General features: G+C 39.6%; 1 protein-coding gene across 11 annotated transcripts in view; it reads left to right on the forward strand.

Moving 5' to 3' along the window:
- The window catches only part of znf618 (zinc finger protein 618), a 63,436-nt gene extending 47,713 nt beyond the window's left edge, over positions 1–15,723 (forward strand). For 8 of the 11 annotated variants that reach the window (XM_012874525.3, XM_012874531.3, XM_021322569.2 and 5 more), the window contains 5 exons: positions 3,792–3,839; positions 4,202–4,279; positions 5,287–5,445; positions 7,095–8,194; positions 10,834–15,723. In XM_012874525.3, coding sequence (XP_012729979.2) covers positions 3,792–3,839; positions 4,202–4,279; positions 5,287–5,445; positions 7,095–8,194; positions 10,834–11,382 — 1,934 coding nt within the window. In that variant the 3' untranslated portion in view covers positions 11,383–15,723. The remainder of the gene's footprint in view (positions 1–3,791; positions 3,840–4,201; positions 4,280–5,286; positions 5,446–7,094; positions 8,195–10,833) is intronic. The other 3 variants (XM_012874529.3, XM_036140216.1, XM_036140217.1) reach the window with 3 other exon arrangements.
- Positions 15,724–16,994: the final 1,271 nt, after the last annotated feature.

The following is a 16,994-nucleotide window of genomic DNA, read 5'->3' on the forward strand; positions in this document are numbered from 1 at the left end:
GAGAGCTGAGAATAATGTTATTCATCTCCACACTCTGATCATGAAACTAGAGACCATTTTGAAAATCGTGTTTTTCTGTGAGAAACAGCTGCTTTACATTTCCCCAGATTTTCAAGAATGTCTTAACGCAGCCCTCTTCTTGAAAGAAATAGTGCGTGAGAAACAGTATATAATAAAACAGAGGGCTGTGCTGTGCAAAACATTTTAAGTCCATGTTTATTTCAAAATAGTACAAAGACAACATCCAGTTTTGAATGTGAGAAATTTTATTTTTAAATGTTTACTCTTGTCAAAATAGATCCCGACCACATGTTTAAAAATAACTTGTACCAGGGCATGTTTACCACTCTATTGCATCACATTGGCATAAATTTGAACAACACGTTGGGGAAAACTGTTCAGTTTTGATTATATAATAATATTTTTCCAGAGTTTTGGGATTTTGCCTCTTTGATAATTGCATAATTTCTCATATTTTGCACTTAATTCTCTATAATTATGTAGTGGGCAACAAGTCTGGACTGACACTTGAGGTTTACAGAAACGGCACTTATAATGGGCATGAATGCCATATTAATTTGGTCTTTTTAAAGATTCATTTAAAACAAAATTTTACTTTTTGATTTATTTCTGTTTCCATAATAAATATAGATGCATAAGGTTGAATTTCAGTTTGTTTTTCTTCTTTTCCAAACACTAAAAATTACAGGCTCTCTATAAACAGCTACACCACTGCTAATATTTGGCCAAATGTCCTACTTTTTGCTTTTTGTAGCCATCAGACAGCTTTTGGTGTAACCCTGCCTAGATCTTTGACTTCTCTTTTTGGCAGAATTGGTGGAGCTCATTTAAATAGGTCCATGTCCTGGAACTGAAACATACATGGCCAAATATTTTTAGAGTTTAGGTCCGAGGTTTGGGAATGTCATTCCAGAGGCCCACTGTTAGCCAACTTTATCTATTCCAAAACCACTATGGCTGAGTATTTGGGAAGATTGTGCTGTTGGAAACACCAACAAGTTTTTATTGGCTTGTTCCAAACTGTCACACACAAATGAAGTAAAGTAGGTTATAAATGTTAAAGAGCTGCCCAGATGGACAAGTCAAATACCCTGAAGAGAATGTTTTGTGATCATATGAGAGAAACATTTTAGAAATTTTGATCAAATCAAGGTGTAAGGTTCAAACCTAAGGGCACAGTACCTGTGGTTATGCATGGTGGTGGTAGCACCAAGAGCAGGACCCTTGTTTTTGAAAGACCTTCCCATAGCACTCGGTTAACTCCATTGAAGATGTATAGAAAGTGGTTCTTGTTAGGTTCAGCACCATGGAACCAATGAATTTAAATGAGCTGCCCCAATGATGTTGTTGGTCAAATATGCATCCATAAATCTGCCATCAGCTTGGCAATGATAAAAGCCTGCTGTCTGCAGTTTGCTAAGTTACATTATCCAAATATTTATTAAGTGTGTGGTCATATATTAGAGCTTGTACCTATAATTCAGATCCTGTGTGGATTAGACAAAATCACAATAAATGCAAACCTTGTGTATAAACCTTTTATGACGTTTTATGTCAACAGTCCAGACCAAAAGAGAAAAGTCTGTATAAATTATTAAAAGCCAAACATTTTTTTTGACTGTTATACAGACGACAAGCATATGTAAACTTCAAACTTGAACCAGGTGTTTTAGTAAAGTAGTTAATAAAAAGTTAATTAAAAGTGCAAATATGTGGTTTTGGGATTAATACTTTTAAATTTGCCAAACCCCCGGCTAAAAAAAGTTTTTGTTTAGCAGCATAAATATGTGCTTAAATCTTTACAATTATTATTTTTTTATTTCAATAGTACTTTAATGGTCCCAAAAGGGAATTAAACAAAAATACAAGCATACATTATACTTAATGATACTTATACAGATGGTCAGCTCGCCTCCAGACGATCCCTTCATATTTTACACTGGATGAGCTGAAGGACCTGACTTCTTCTAAACCTGCATGTTAAAAAAGTCTCTTTAGATCAGTAAAGCACCATACTGGATTTAAATAAAAGGTAGCAACTTAATGTGCAAAATCTCCTAAATACAAGCTAAAACTAAATGCAAACTATAATACATAATGACCAAAAATCCATGATAAATGTAAGGAAAATATTAAATTGGATGTAATTTGTGTTTAACAATAATGAGCATTTAACAAAAAAGAAATACTTACAAACCCATTCAGTGAATTGAAATGTTGTTAATACATTTATTTAATTAACTTAATTCAATAAGTAAAACACATGATAAAGATAGATTACACACGGATTGATGTTATCAAACCTTAATTTCAGTTAATTTGTATTTTCTGCTTACAGCTACTGAAAAAACAATTTTTAAGATTAGAAAACTACATCAGACAAATAAAAAATATTTTTCATACAGAAATATGAGCTTAATGAAAAGCATGTTTATTACCTGCTTAAATGCTTTTATTTTCAAAAGGTACTTTTTAATCTGACACAAAAACCTGATCAGAACACGCATTTTCATTTATTGAATATGACTGTGTCCTCACGTGTATTCGTGTATTCAAAGTGTTTCTGTGAGAATATAATATAAAATGAGAATAATACAAGTGCTATCATTTTCATTTTGTGTTTTAAACTAAAGACGTTGTACCATTAAAAACGCCTGGCAGCACAGATCATCAACAGAACCGGCCCGGAGTTCCAGCAGAGACGTCCCATGACGTTATTCACAAAGCAAAAGCGAAATCCAAAACAAATTGTCAAACCAAAACAAGAAAAACATGAAAAACACAGCCAGCGTTAGTCTTTATCCTTTGAGTTCAGGGGGAAAAAGAGAGAGAAAGAGAAAGTAAACCTCCCAAGGGATTGTTAGGTTTTCTATACTTCCATTTAATTGGCCAAGGATTGACTAACAAGAGGCCGTCTTAACCATTACGTTTACTTATTTTTAAATGCGGAGAATCAGGCAGTGTCTACTGCCACACAATAAATAATCCTGGGAGCTTGGATCATAACAACAATTATGACAGAAAATTAATGTTTTGGGATCTGTAGCCAAAATAGAATCGAAGTCCACGGATTAGCAAATTATCCCAGCAGCTCAAGGCCTCTGCGTCTGCCTGATGCAGTCGATGGTTTCACTGGAATCCATTCTTATTTACAAAGCAGAGTGTCGTACGATAACATCTCATCTATTTGCCACCTTACTTGCAGGCGAAAGCTCTGAGAAGTTCATTTTGACAGAAAGACGTGTCAAAGCCGCGGTCATTTGAGATACATTTTTATGTTTTGTTTGTGTATTGGTTACTGATTTAAATAATGGTTGCCATGCAATCATGTAAAAACAACCAAACCAGAACACACACTGATGCAGATTTATTGGCTTGGTGTTATTATTGCTTTTCTGGCCTTGGAAGTTAAATTTGATAGCGTGATTCTAGCCTATTTGCTGTTGCAGTTATGGGATCTAAGATTAAAGCTGGTCATACAGGCTTCAGCTACACTATATCAAAGCAGTCCTGATGATGCTGCACCAGCCTTTATGGCTCTTGAGATGAAGGCCTTTTCATGTTTTATTAGGCTGCAATTTGGTTTTGCTCTCAGAAAACCATTTACACCAATCTTTTATTTGATGCTCCTGTTTTTAAATAAATCCACTTGGAATTATTGTTGCGCAAATTAAAGCAGGGAATCTGGAGTTCGACTGATTTAATGAAGAAAGGTAAGGAGGGACGCAGAAAGGCCTGCAGCTTTAAATCCTTCCCTGTCCTCTTGTCAGCAGGAACTCCGAGCCCTCTGGTGGCCACCACCTTCTCTACAACACATAGTAAGTTCTAGCGTTCAAAATGGAAATGTTCAGCTGTTTCTCTAAAGTGTAATTTTAATTTTTTTTCAGTTGTTTTAAGTTAAGATGTTGTTTTTCTGTTATTTTTCCCCCCTTTTAGTAGATTAAACCTTTTAAAGACTAGAATAGCCAAAAAAACACACAGATTTAAGCGATGCTACTGTAGTTTGGATCACAGTAGCTCACAAACACCGTAAACAGCTGAATGATGTTAGAACTGAACTTAACCAAAACCCTGATAGGTAGGTCCAGGATAATAATACCCAGGCTGACATATGCACAGTATTTAAAGTTTTTCTGATGACAAAGAGTCAACAGTCTTCTGGGCGTTGTGATCTTTTTAGAGCCCTACACTTGTGGTGCCTGTGGCATCCAGTTCCAGTTCTACAACAACCTCCTGGAGCACATGCAGTCGCACGCTGGTGAGTTTGCAGTTGAGCTTAACACAGAAACAAATAAATAACGTACACGAGACCTGATTGGCAAAACCTTTTTTCTGTTTTTCTTTTTTTGCACATACTCTTTCTTTACTAATTGAGTTGCGGGTTTTAAAGTGTTTGTGCTCAACATTAACGCGGAGAGCACCAATAAAGAGATTATTATGAGGGTTGTTGAAGATCTGGATCTGAAGCTGCGGTGGTCTTTGTCTTGTTACAAAACATTTTGAGAAACATACTTTTTTTTTTTTTTTCGGTTCACACCTTTATCAGTTTGTACCCACGCGATGCCATTTCGTTCCACCCTCTTTCCACTTTGTACCCATAAACAAACCCTTTTATGAGCATGCACATTAGTTATTGTACGTATATAATATTTCTTTTCATGTTTTAGTGCTTTTGATTATGGAGACAATTATACAAATGCTGGAATCTGACATGATTAAATTGCACTGTATATCCTGTTTTGTAATACACCCTTATTTCCAATGACTATAGGTCAAATTTCTGTTTGGGTCAGTTGACGGTTATTCATTACTACGGCTCTTGATCAAACCAAAAAAGATTCAGAACGACGTCCTGCTAATGGATAGTATTGATTTTACTTGCATAACTAAGTATTCTTCCATTAGACTATTCTTACATTGTAGATTCATCTTTGAAATCTAAATGCAAACATAATGCTTTCTTGTTTGGGTTAGTTGATTTTTCTTGGCACTGAAAAAAATGCATTTTAGACTGACCTCTGTAAACAATCTTGACACTTAGCAGTGTCTCTCTGTGATCACTCACTCAGAAGCTGTGGAAATGTGCTCCGCTGATTTGAAAGATAATTCATCTATTAATCACTCAGGGACATTAGGCACTGAATTATGATGTTTTTTTTCTTTCTATTGCTTTGTTTATCCATGCGTTTTTGGACCACTGTTTGTTTTACAGCCTCTCTACTGGTATCCCATAATATACACTGTTGATAAATGGTCTATTTTCAGCTGATAATGAGAACCACACCAAAGGGGACTCTCTCAAAACCTCTTCAGCTTCGGGTCCTCAAGAGCAGCTGTGGAGAGGGTCCCAGGCTCAGGCCCATCCCTCAGTGAAACTACAAATCCAGCCTCAAAGTATCTCTCAGAGGAACCATACACTCAGCCGTAAGTACTGCCAACTCATTAAGTCTGTACGTGTGTAGAAACAACACGTACAAGTGAACTCTCCCTCTTTGGTCTTTCTTTTAAAATGTGCAGCTATACTGATTTATTGGTATTAGAGATATTCTTATAATTTTTTTTTATACCAATACCAATGCAAGTCATTTTAAATTAAATGTTTGCTGATTGTGAACTGAAGATTTTGCAGGACAGACCTAAAGGACTCCTCCAAACCTGGTGTATCTAAGTTCTAAAAGCTACTATAATGTTCTGATTTATCATCACTTAAAGCAGTCAAAGCTTTAGCATTAAAGCTATGTCTGACCACCACACATACACCTTTAGCCTTCCATGAACTCATGCCATACTCCTGCCATACTCCTGGTGACAATGTTTCCAATGTTGAAATACTAGGGAACGTCAGCATGTTTGCTAACTGTTTTTGACGTAATTTGGCATGTAACATATTTCACTGTTCCATTTTATTATGATTAATTTAAATGTAAAAAGTTGTTCTGCTATTTTATTAACTTAGTGTTGAACGTCAGACAATTTGTGTTTTAGCTCTGTCCCTCACGACCAGACATCAGACTGTGGTATGCAGAATAAGTCACATGACAAATACGGACTTGAAGCTTCAGCTGCTGAAAGTCCCTTTTCCATAGTGAATTTCTTTGTAAAGGGTGAATAATGTTTATTATGTAGCACCAGTTATGGCTGGGCAATAAATCGATTTAATTGATGAATTCAAATTTACTATTTCTTAAGATTTCACTTTTGGAAAATCAGGATTTTATTTTGCCAATGAGCTCATTGGGCTTCCATTAAGAGAATAGCACGCAATGCTAAATATTTGGAAATTACATTGTCAAAATATTGTAAAGAGGAAACCTTTTTTTACCATAATACTAGACACTTTAATTTACTCATTTACTTATTTTTTTTAGGTTAGTTTGAAGTTGCACAAGTGAAGTGAAGCCTGTTTTCAGCTCATTGTGTAAACTCACTAGCAGCACATATATAGTTATATTTTCATTGTTTGCAACAGCAGGGCCGCCATCTTGTTTTACAAGCATGTTTCACAGCTTATATTTTGTTGCACTTTAAATTCAGGTCAACTCCAAGACAAAATGCTTGAAATAAAAGCAAGTTTTTAAAATAATTAATTTTTGTGAACCGAAAAGGAGGAAAATTAAATTTATTAAATGGATTTGGTATAATAAAATCAGAGATGTCATTTTTTTAAGCCATATCGTCCAGCCCTAGCACCAGTTTACATTAAGTGTTATCTCAACACATTCATACCCAGAAATATACGATAAAATAAGCCAAATCAGATAAACAGCTTTAAATTCAATTATATGCATTCCAATTTCATCCTAGTTATAATTCAGTACTCTCAAAATTAGTATATGATGCCGACTGTGAAATCCCTTTTATTGAGCAAGCACGTGGTGACAATGGAAAGAAACAGCTCCCTTTTAGCAGGAACAAAATTCTAGCAGAAGCATGAGTGGTCATGATTAACAGCCACATTTAGCCACATTTGAGTTTTTCCAGCATGTCAAATATTAGAATCAACCCATTAAATACCATAAATATTAATACTAATCATCTCTGTTCTTGTTTTTTCCTGTTGATCCATCTGGCAGAGAACAATGGGCTACCTGAGAAGGAGAGACAGCAGGTGGCCGAGCGCCTATTACGGGTGATGTGCTCGGATCTGAACATGCTCAATGTGCTCAACAGCAAAGACTTCTTGAAGCTGGCACAGACGCTTGTGGACACGGGGGCTCGTCACGGTGCCTACTCCACCCGCGATGCTCTGGGCAACATGAGCTCCTTGGCGCTGCGCCAGCTGCCCCGCATGTACAACCAAGTGAAGGTCAAAGTCACATGCGCCCTGGGCTCCAACGCTTCATTGGGCATCGCCGTGACCTGCCACTCCCAGACCTCCGGCCCAGATGCCTGCTACGTTCTCACAGCCTACCAGGTGGAGGGGTCCCGGCTCAAACGTTACGTGCTCGGTGTTAGGGAGGCGGAGCTGAGGGAGGGGCCTGAGCAGATTCACCACTGGGTGCAGAACGTGCTGTCTGAGTTTGTCATGTCAGACATTCGAACCGTTTATGTCTCCGAGCCTCGGCTGTGGGCGGCAGGGTTCGCAGGATCGCCACTTGGCGGCGGCGGCCGGGGCAGGATATGTTTGCGGTGTGCAGGGTGTTCGCTCGGCGCTGTTGTTCAGGCAGTCCTCGGGAAACGGAGCCTCCAGGCTCGAGGGCTTCATGAGTTAGCCGAGCTTCTCTCCACCTGCAGAGACATCGCCTCATCTACCAGTCTGGCTCTTCGCGAGGAACAGTACTTCAACACGTCCACAAGCACAACCGAGGAAAGTACACAAGGCTCCCCTGCACAATGCCCCACGCCGCCATGCTGGGATCGCATGGCAGAAGCCCTCCTGCAGGTCCACGCACACTTTGAACACATCTGTGAGGCCTATGGCCGCAGTAAGTCCACAGCCCCACTTCTTCAAGGACTCAACAAGCATCTGCTAAGCACCCTGGCTTGTCTGTTGGCACCTCTTCGCCTGGCAGCTCTGGAGTTGAGCAGCCAGAGGAGACCCACCTTACAGCAAGTACTGCCTGTCTACCTGCGTTTGGAGAAGTTCTTCACATCTAAAGCTGGGGAGGCCGGGACCGGCACAGCTAGCAAACTCTGCCACTATTTCCTTGAAGCACTTAAAGAAAACTTTAAGGTACCAAATGAATGATGTTTACTCAGTTTGTTGAGCCGAAAGCCCTTCAAGCAACGTGATGCGTCTGTTTTAACCAGTGTATCATAAACATAACTGATATTTAGCGGCTCGCAAAAGCATTTATACTTAAACCTTTTCCCATTTTGTTATGGAACAATCACAATTGTATTTTATTGAGACACCGGCTAGAACAGGGATAAAGTTGTGGAGATGTTTAAACCAGGGGTAGATTCCAAGCTTTGGACACGTCACAGAGCGCTGTTTGGTCCATTTTCTGAAAGTAGGTGTATGGCACAACCGCAAAACATGGGCGTCCACCTAATGTGCCTGCCTGGGTATAGAGCTCCAAGGAGAACCTGCAGAGATCCACTGCTCAGGTGGGAGAAATCAGTCGCTAGAGCAACATTTAGCTGGACCTTTCACAATTCTGGCCCTTATGGAAAAATGGTGAGAATAAAGCTATTGTTAAAAGAAAGCCATAAGAAATCCTGTATGACAACAGCCATAATCATGTCAGATAAGACCAGAATGTACTAGGGCTGGACGACATTAACCTCTAGCCAGATGTATTTCGCTCCGCCTAGCTCCACTCATCCATCTGGGACTGATCCATAGGAATGGCCTTTTTTGAAGGCTGGGCCTTATCAAAAATCCTTGCATATGATTGGATAAGCCACTTGTCTGTCATCTTCATCGACGTGCTAGTTCAACCACTCACAGCAAAGCTAACCCGTGACGCTGATGAGAGCGACGCAGGAAAAAACAAAACTTTTTTTTTTTTTTTTTGGTGTTTGCGGTTCTAGTGGCGCGCGATTAATTGACATTGAGCTGACAGGAAGAGGGTGGAAGACAACCGGCAAAGCGCCGCGGGTCGAAGTCGATCGCGGGCCGACCGCATTGAGGACTAAAGGCCTCCTAATATGGTTCGCGCTAACCGCCACGGGGCGCGGACGGAAAACAAAACTTGCCAAATCCGGTCGGGAGAAGGGCGAAAACATGGTTTCCACCAACAAAAACCTTCAGAGCCGTTCTCTGATGTTCTTTTAATGAAACAATATTAGGTAGATTGGACAACACGGAAGAAATAGCAGCATCAATGTTGACGCTTGCTTCCTCAATGCGAGCCGCCATTGTCTGAATCAGTCTCACCGTCGCTTCTCCACTACGTCACATCTATGAAACTCCAGACCTGCGTCCTGATTGGCTGGACAATAAAATTGGTTGGAGAAATCACTCTCTATGGGAGAGGTCCCAGATGAATGTGAGTGAAGCTAGGCGGAGCGACATCAATCTGGTTAGAGTCAGGTTAGGACGATATGGACTTAAATCAATATTGCGATATATTGAGCAGTCTATTTACCTCGATAATGGTAAATAGACGATAATACTCACCCCGACCCCCCCCCACGGGCTACTTCACAGCCAGTTATATCGATGGTATAATTCACCTTCACAATCACAGCTAAATTATCTTGATTGAAGAAAATCCTAACTACACATATTCCCCTAACAAGGCACATAGGTTAAAGGTTAAGTGATAATAATTACCCTATGTAGCGGCTGCACTTTTATACATAGGTTACTCCATTATGATGTGCTAGGTGCAGCTTGTGCCCAAAAAAAAATGCGCACTCATGCATCTATTGAGCTCGGCAGCTTTAACTATGTTTGTGCAAGTAGTAATACCGTCTAAGGCCTCTTCCCATGCAGATTTCTTCACGCTCAAACCTTGTCTGACCATCTCCCGGTATCGGCTTGAAAATATGCCATCTCGAACACTCGAGTTCGTCATTGATGTAAACGTATGGTCAGACTAATGTACTGCTCCTTTTCCTCTTCAAGCAGGTCCAAACATTTGAAATTTCCTCCATTCTCGTAACCTGACTGTCTCTTTCGCTTCCTATTTTAGACCAAGTTTTTGTTAAATACCGAAAATACCGACATGAGCAAATTGACGTCGGTCATTAATGCAAATTTCGATGACAGTAAACTTTCGGTTCATCACCTGGAACACAACATCCCTACTAAAAACCATGGCTGTCCATCATGCTGGGAGGATTCCCCAGGCCTTAAAGAAAAGGTGTTGGAGCATTCAATAAGAGACTGGGGGGGGGGGGGGGGGGGTTCATGTGTCAGCAGGACAACGACCGGAAACATACAACCGGAGCTAAAGTGGAAAAGTTTAGATCAAAGCATGTTCGTGGGTTAAAATGGTCCAGGTATACATCAATTTTCTAATCTGGTGCAGGTCTTAAAATGTTTTTTTTCACAGACACTTTCCATCAAGTCTGATTTGACTTGACCGATTTTGCATTGAATGATGAAAGAGGTCCATCTCTTGATGCACAAAGCAGGTAGAGACGTACCCTACAAGACTTGCACCAAAAAGTGGTTGCATGAAGGATTGACTCAGAGGGGATGAATATAAATGCACGCATGTTTGAGATTTTTATTTGTGAGCACTTTAAATCAATTTAATTGATTTAACACGTTATACGCCAATAACACACATAGAAGCTTGAGGTTGCAGCCTGACAAAATGGGAAAAGGAGAGGTGTGAATACTTGTACAAGGCACTGTATAACGGGTTATGAATAATTGTATTCAAATAATCAGTGATGTTTTTTCTCTGCCTACAGGTTGAAAGAGCTCACCAGGTAGCCATGGTCCTGGACCCACAGCTCAAGCTGCGTTCGGTGCCGGCCTACCAGCATGAGGACATAATTTCCCGTGCCTGCGAGATGGCGGCTGAAACCAGGGACGGAGGACTGGGTGGCGGTGGCGGTGGCGGCGGTTCAGGTGGCGAGGAGCGGGATGGAGATGGCCCCTCCACGCCCAAAATAAGCCGCATGGATGGCGCTGGGAACAACGGCGGACCCTCAAGAGGCTCCTCCTTGGTCTCTGGAAAAGACGAGGCTCCGGGCCAGGTCAGACAAGAGATTTTTCAGTACCTCGCAGAGCCTCATGTCCAAAGTACGCCTGACCTCTTCCAGTACTGGAGCTCCACCGTGAGCGAAAAGTTCCCCAGGCTCGCTCGCTTGGCGCTGTGGCTCCTCGCCGTGCCCGCGGTGGGCATCCGCAGCGAGTGCGTGACCGTGTGCGAACAAAGTTTGGCAATGAAGAGGAGGCAGCAGGTCACTGCTGAGGAGATGAACAAACTCATTTTCCTTCGCTCTAACATGGGTTAGAAAAACGACTCATAACGCCCCCGTAATCAACCAAACCATCCAACCAATGACTTAAGACACATTATTGTACTGTAGGTTTAGACAAACTGTAAACATCAGTGTGCAAGAAAACTAAGGACTCCTCATGGCAGAACAATACAGAAAAAAAACTCCTAGAGAAAATCTAAGATATTTTTGTGGACTGGACTGTTGTAGAGCACAGAGAGCGAAGAGCACGGGGTGGAACGGTATCTGTCAGAGGACAAAAACGGTCCTGTTCAGGACGCACGCGTGGGCAGGAAGTATCTCGTCCGTCACAGTCAGTGGTTTGAATTACTCCAACGAAAACCTCTTCAAGGCTACGATGCTGTTACTCTCACTGGTTGACAACATTTTCAGGTAATTAGAGCTCTCACTGCTCCGGCCTACTGTCACACACACACCTCTGGAAAAGAACAAAACAAAACCTACTTCTCAAAAACCGTTCAGGGGGGGGGGGAGATAACGGCGAACTACTGTAGCAGCACATTTCCGTTGTATGACGAAAGAGTTATGTGGCGAATCTTCACTGCCGCTGCGCCTCTGAAAACCAGGCGCACTACTAGGTTTAGGGTTTCCTCGACACAACTCACCGATGATTATAAAGGATTTCAGCTTAATCTACATCGGACAATAGGTGGAAAACGGAGAGCTGAATCGCTGCAGATGCTTTGATGGCCAGAAAATGTAGCATTGGAGGAGTTGCATGCACTGCATGCATTTATTTTCTTTTTTTTTTGGTTTGTTAATCAACTGAGAAGGTAACTGATTTTATGTGATGCTTTCCTTTTTAAATACAAAGCGTGAGGAGAATTACCGAAATGGTTTTCTCTGCCTCCCGACACGCAAGTCGAACTTTTAGACTTGCACAGAAGAGCTGAGATTAATAGATTTACGTTGAGGGATTAAGAAGAGGAAAGCATCAAATTAAATGTTTTTATTTTTATTACCTTTTTTAATGAAATTGTCCAGTCATACCTATTATAGCCGGATTATACCGAAAATGAATCCCATAACATTATAGATGATGTTTTTATTTTGTTTAAAACAGCACAACCCAGCTAGTGTGTTTCTTAAAAAGAATAAAATGAAAACACGATAAGGTTGATGTGACTAGCTTCATGGTAGTTACCAGTGCTGGTAATTCAGGAATGCCGCGTCGCTCCGCACCCACAATCCACTCTGAGTAGCATCAATGCACATTCACACGTCTTACCTGCGCGTCACTGTCCGATGAACAGCTAATCATTCATTTGGTGAGCTTGCTTGCACGACTTTCTACCATTAAGGCATCTTTTAGCATGTGTGTGTATTTATTATTTTTTTTTAAGCTTGGTTAGAAGAAGGACTGTCCGTCGGACGTGGGCTAGTTTATTTATTGTTGCTTCCTGGTTTTGTCATTCTAATATATAAACATGGTCTTCCTATTTTGAGCTATAGATTTCCATTTTTAAGGCAATAAGCTTTAAGGCGGCACACGGTTCCCGTTATCTGACTGTTCTCACGACGCTCCTATTAGTCATTAATCTGCATCGAGTCATTTTTAACGTTTTGTAAAATCAATAGGATCTTCTCAGGAATGAGCACATCCGAGCAGGCACCGCCACTTTTTCCTCACTGTACCTAAAAGAAACCAAACTGTGACCTCAGTGCTGAGGTGGAGACCGAACCACGGCTTTCTTTTTTTTTTTTTTTTTTTCCAACAGTTCCACCCAAAATGCAGCCGGTGCCATCGTAAAGAAAGGAAAGAAGAAACACTGACATTATTTTTCTTTTTGTTTTTGTTTTTTTTGTGTCTACCAGTGTATTCATTAAACTTAACACAAGCGTATTCATGAATTGAGTGTACATTTTAATTGTGCTGATACCTCCTTAAACGGCTTGGAAGAATGGAAACTGCTGTTTGTTGCCTTTGGTGAAAAACTATTCAAGCACTAGTTTGTTCTCTCTCTCTTTTTTGGCCTTAAGTCTCTTCCATGGCTCCACCTGTAACCCTTCAGTTATCTGGCCTTTGATTTGTAAATTAGTTGCCTTCTTTTGACTGCTTTGTGTTAAACGTTTGCTCCTTTTCTGTTGCCCTCTCATGGAGACTGATCAGGACTTTATAGCTGGAAACAGCATCCTCTAGTGTCCACATGGTGACTTTTTTTTTTATCTTCTACAACTGTGCTACTAAACAAGTGCTTTAAATGAGGGTTTATTAGGTGGAATCAACTGAGCATGTGTGCTCATAAACAGGTCAGTAATAATTTAAGCATTAACAAAGGTATCCACTGTAGAAATAGAGATAAAACGGCTCTTTGTGAGAATTGAATTTGAATATTTAGATTTTTTTCTTTTATTCTTTTTTTTTATTATTGGTGTCACACCGAAAGACGTTTCATAACTGATACTGTGATTTGAGATTGTATTCTAACGCCGCTTGAATTTTGCATATTAATTGTAAATGCTGCAGTGCAGTTATTTATTTATTCCCTCCCCCCACGTACACATAAAACAGTCCTTCACTATTTTAAATGAAAGTCCCCTTACTATACTATAAAGTCTAACATATTTGGTGTTCTGCAGCTTTCTTGCAGTGTCCCGTTCAGTTCAGTTCAGTTCGAGCCTGTATGGGGGGATTAATTTAGACATCCGTTCCCTGTTTCAGCACGATAACGGTTAACGACACAAACACTGGTGTGCTGTGCTCAGAAACAGAGTCCCCCATAACAACACTGCTGGCTCTCGCTTTTGCAAAGACTGCGTCACACTAATGGAGTTCCTGGTGACCGGCGGAGGGCTGGGCTCTTTTGTTTAAAGCCAATGTAAGTGTGCGAGGAATAAAAGGGCATCTGTGTGAATAGTGACACCTTTGTAAAGCCAAAAAAAAGAAAAAGAAATAATCTGATTAATCATCAGGATTTCAGACAAGTTTCACTTCTGTTTCAGGCTCTTTGTCTTTTCCTTTTCCTTTAGAGTGGTATTTGTTTTAGAAAACACTAATTTTGTTATCAGTTAAATTTTTATTTACCCCTCAAGTTTTTTATTTTGTGTTTTCTAAAAGCTTTGGCTCCCACTTTTATGATTTCTTAGAATATTTTAATTTAGTTTATTATATTTTAGTAAAAAAAAAAAGAAAAAAAAGGAAAAAAACAAATGACTGTAAAGGAAAAAAAAAACAGATCTGTATAAAATACACTTTTCAAGTACCAATCCAGTGTTTTACCTCAGCACTCAGAAGGCACTATTGTAATTTTAAGGAACATCATAGAAATGTGGGTCGGATAAAAGAAGTGGTCATAATACAGTTTCCCTGGGCTTTACTGATGAAGGGATTTTTCTCACGGTTTTTAATTATTTTAGTTTGTTTTTTTTCCAATTTCCAATAGGAAATGCTCTGGGACAAAAATGCCATTGTTGACAAAAACATTGATTTTCTTAGAAAGAGTATTCTTTTTGTTGAATAAATGAAAAAGTATAACTAAGATATGCATGCTTTTAATAAGAGTAATCATATATAATGTTATTAACCAGTGTTTCTCATCAGATGAAAATGAAACTTTTTTGGCTCCGAAATGATGTTACTTTAAAGGTACGCTGACGACTGAATTTCTACCTTCCACGGTGGAAGTAGCTATTCCGTTTTCTGGCTGGTGTTCAGAGGTTGACATCATCCCTTTTCAGAAATGGACGTTGTAAATACAGGAGAACTGCTGTTTTTATGCCACAAGGGGGCGCCTTCATTCAATTGAAAAAGTAGGGAGCACCAATAACATTATACCTCTTTTTTCTACAGTAGCATTTCAGAAAGTTTTGATATAATAGGAAGGTCAACTTAGATACTAATACTAGAAAACCTGAATTCAGCTGTAAGTTTTCTTTTGTTTCAGGATTTTAACTTATTCATATAATAAAAGTTCAGTTGTGAAGTTGTGGTATATGAAATCTAACATGGAAATCTGCTCCAGCTAGTTTATTAATTCAGGTTAAGAACTCGGTGTTGCTTTCATCCTATTTTACAGGCATTTCTTCCTTTTTATACTCTGCTAAAATGCAAAAAAAAAAAAAAAAAAATGTTGGATTCTGTTCAGCTAGTCTTTTTATCGCACTTTGGCAGCAGACTTCTGTGTAGATTCAGATCTGAGTTGTCTTATTAGTAAACCTAATTTATACTTTTGTAGCAACAATATTTTTATATAACGGCAAAGAAAAGGTTCCGTCTTTTTTGCTTTGTTTTGATTTTATTTCCTGTGACATATATGACAGCGCTGTTCAATGTTTCTTGAATACATTACCCCCTGTAGTATGTTATGTGTGAATAAACTTTAAACTTCTGTGTGACGATGTGTCGAGCTTGCTCAAGTCCTTGTGTGAAGGTTTGGCGTGCAACCTTTGTCGTTCCGTACTTTGTATCTGCAAAGAGGAGGTTCTAGAGTCGCACCGTCTTGAGAGCTGCGCATCTTCGTGGTCCTGAATTTTACTTACAGTGCTTGAAGAAAGTTTTCAGAGACAATGTATTTGAAAAAAAAAAAAAAACATTAAACCGGTGCACATTTAAGTTTTCAGCCCCACTGAGTCAGTAAAAAAAAGTACATTTCAGGCACAGCTGTACATTTTTTAGGGTCTATCAGCTTCGCCCATCTAGATACTGACATTTTTCTTCATTCCATATTAATGTTCAAATATTGCTGACTTTGACTAGGCCATTCTAATACCGGAATAAATTTTTTTTCCAACAATATTTTTATTGTATTTCTTTTACAGATATATCTGTTGTATAACCAATACAACAACAAACAAACGCCCTCTTAGAGACATATCCGCATAAGGTCTCTTAAGTATACAGAAGATAATAGTCCATTGCTTAGGCTCCCTTGTTTAATCGCATAATCCGACATCAATCTTTTCTTTAGCTGACTTCTTCATCTTGAGAAAAGTCCACTCCTTCAACAAAATTTCGGAAGGGTCTCCAAATGTTTTCAAATAATTCGCTTTTCCCTTTTTGGAGATATGTTATGTGTTCCAGAGGTAAAGTCTTCAGCATTTGCCTGATCCATTGTTTGATACCTGGTCCTGTCGTTTTCTTCCAGAATAGTGCTGTCAGTCTTTTAGCTTGTAGTAGGCACATATCAATCAACACTTGTTCACATTTGGTAAACAAAGTTTTTTTTGGATACAAACCTAAAAAACACCGGAATACATTTTGATCTAAACCACAGGTGTCCAAAGTGTGACCTACGGGCCTCTTTTGTAGTCCTCCCCTGGCCATGAGGCCTTTTCATTTTAAAAAGATTTGGGTATTTTTTTTGCCTTGCATGTTTGGCTTCTGCTGATCTAAGCAATTGCATTGTAGCTCTGGCTCAATGAGGGGTAGGTGAACCTCCGAGCTCAAGTCTTGTGTAGCTTCTAGTTAGTTGTCATCCAGAATTGCCCCAATTTAGCTCCATCAAAATAACACCGACTCTGACCAGCTTCCACATTCTGAACAAAGAAAAAAAATTGATGCTGCCACCACCTTGTTTCATAGTGGGAAAGACAGACATTTTTGTCACTGCAATTGTACATTCCAACAACATTTGTCTTCTGCATTTAACCCAGCCCTTAGGAAGCAG

This window comes from Fundulus heteroclitus, chromosome 8 (genome assembly GCF_011125445.2).
Source record: "Fundulus heteroclitus isolate FHET01 chromosome 8, MU-UCD_Fhet_4.1, whole genome shotgun sequence".
NCBI classification, from domain to species: Eukaryota; Metazoa; Chordata; class Actinopteri; order Cyprinodontiformes; family Fundulidae; genus Fundulus; species Fundulus heteroclitus.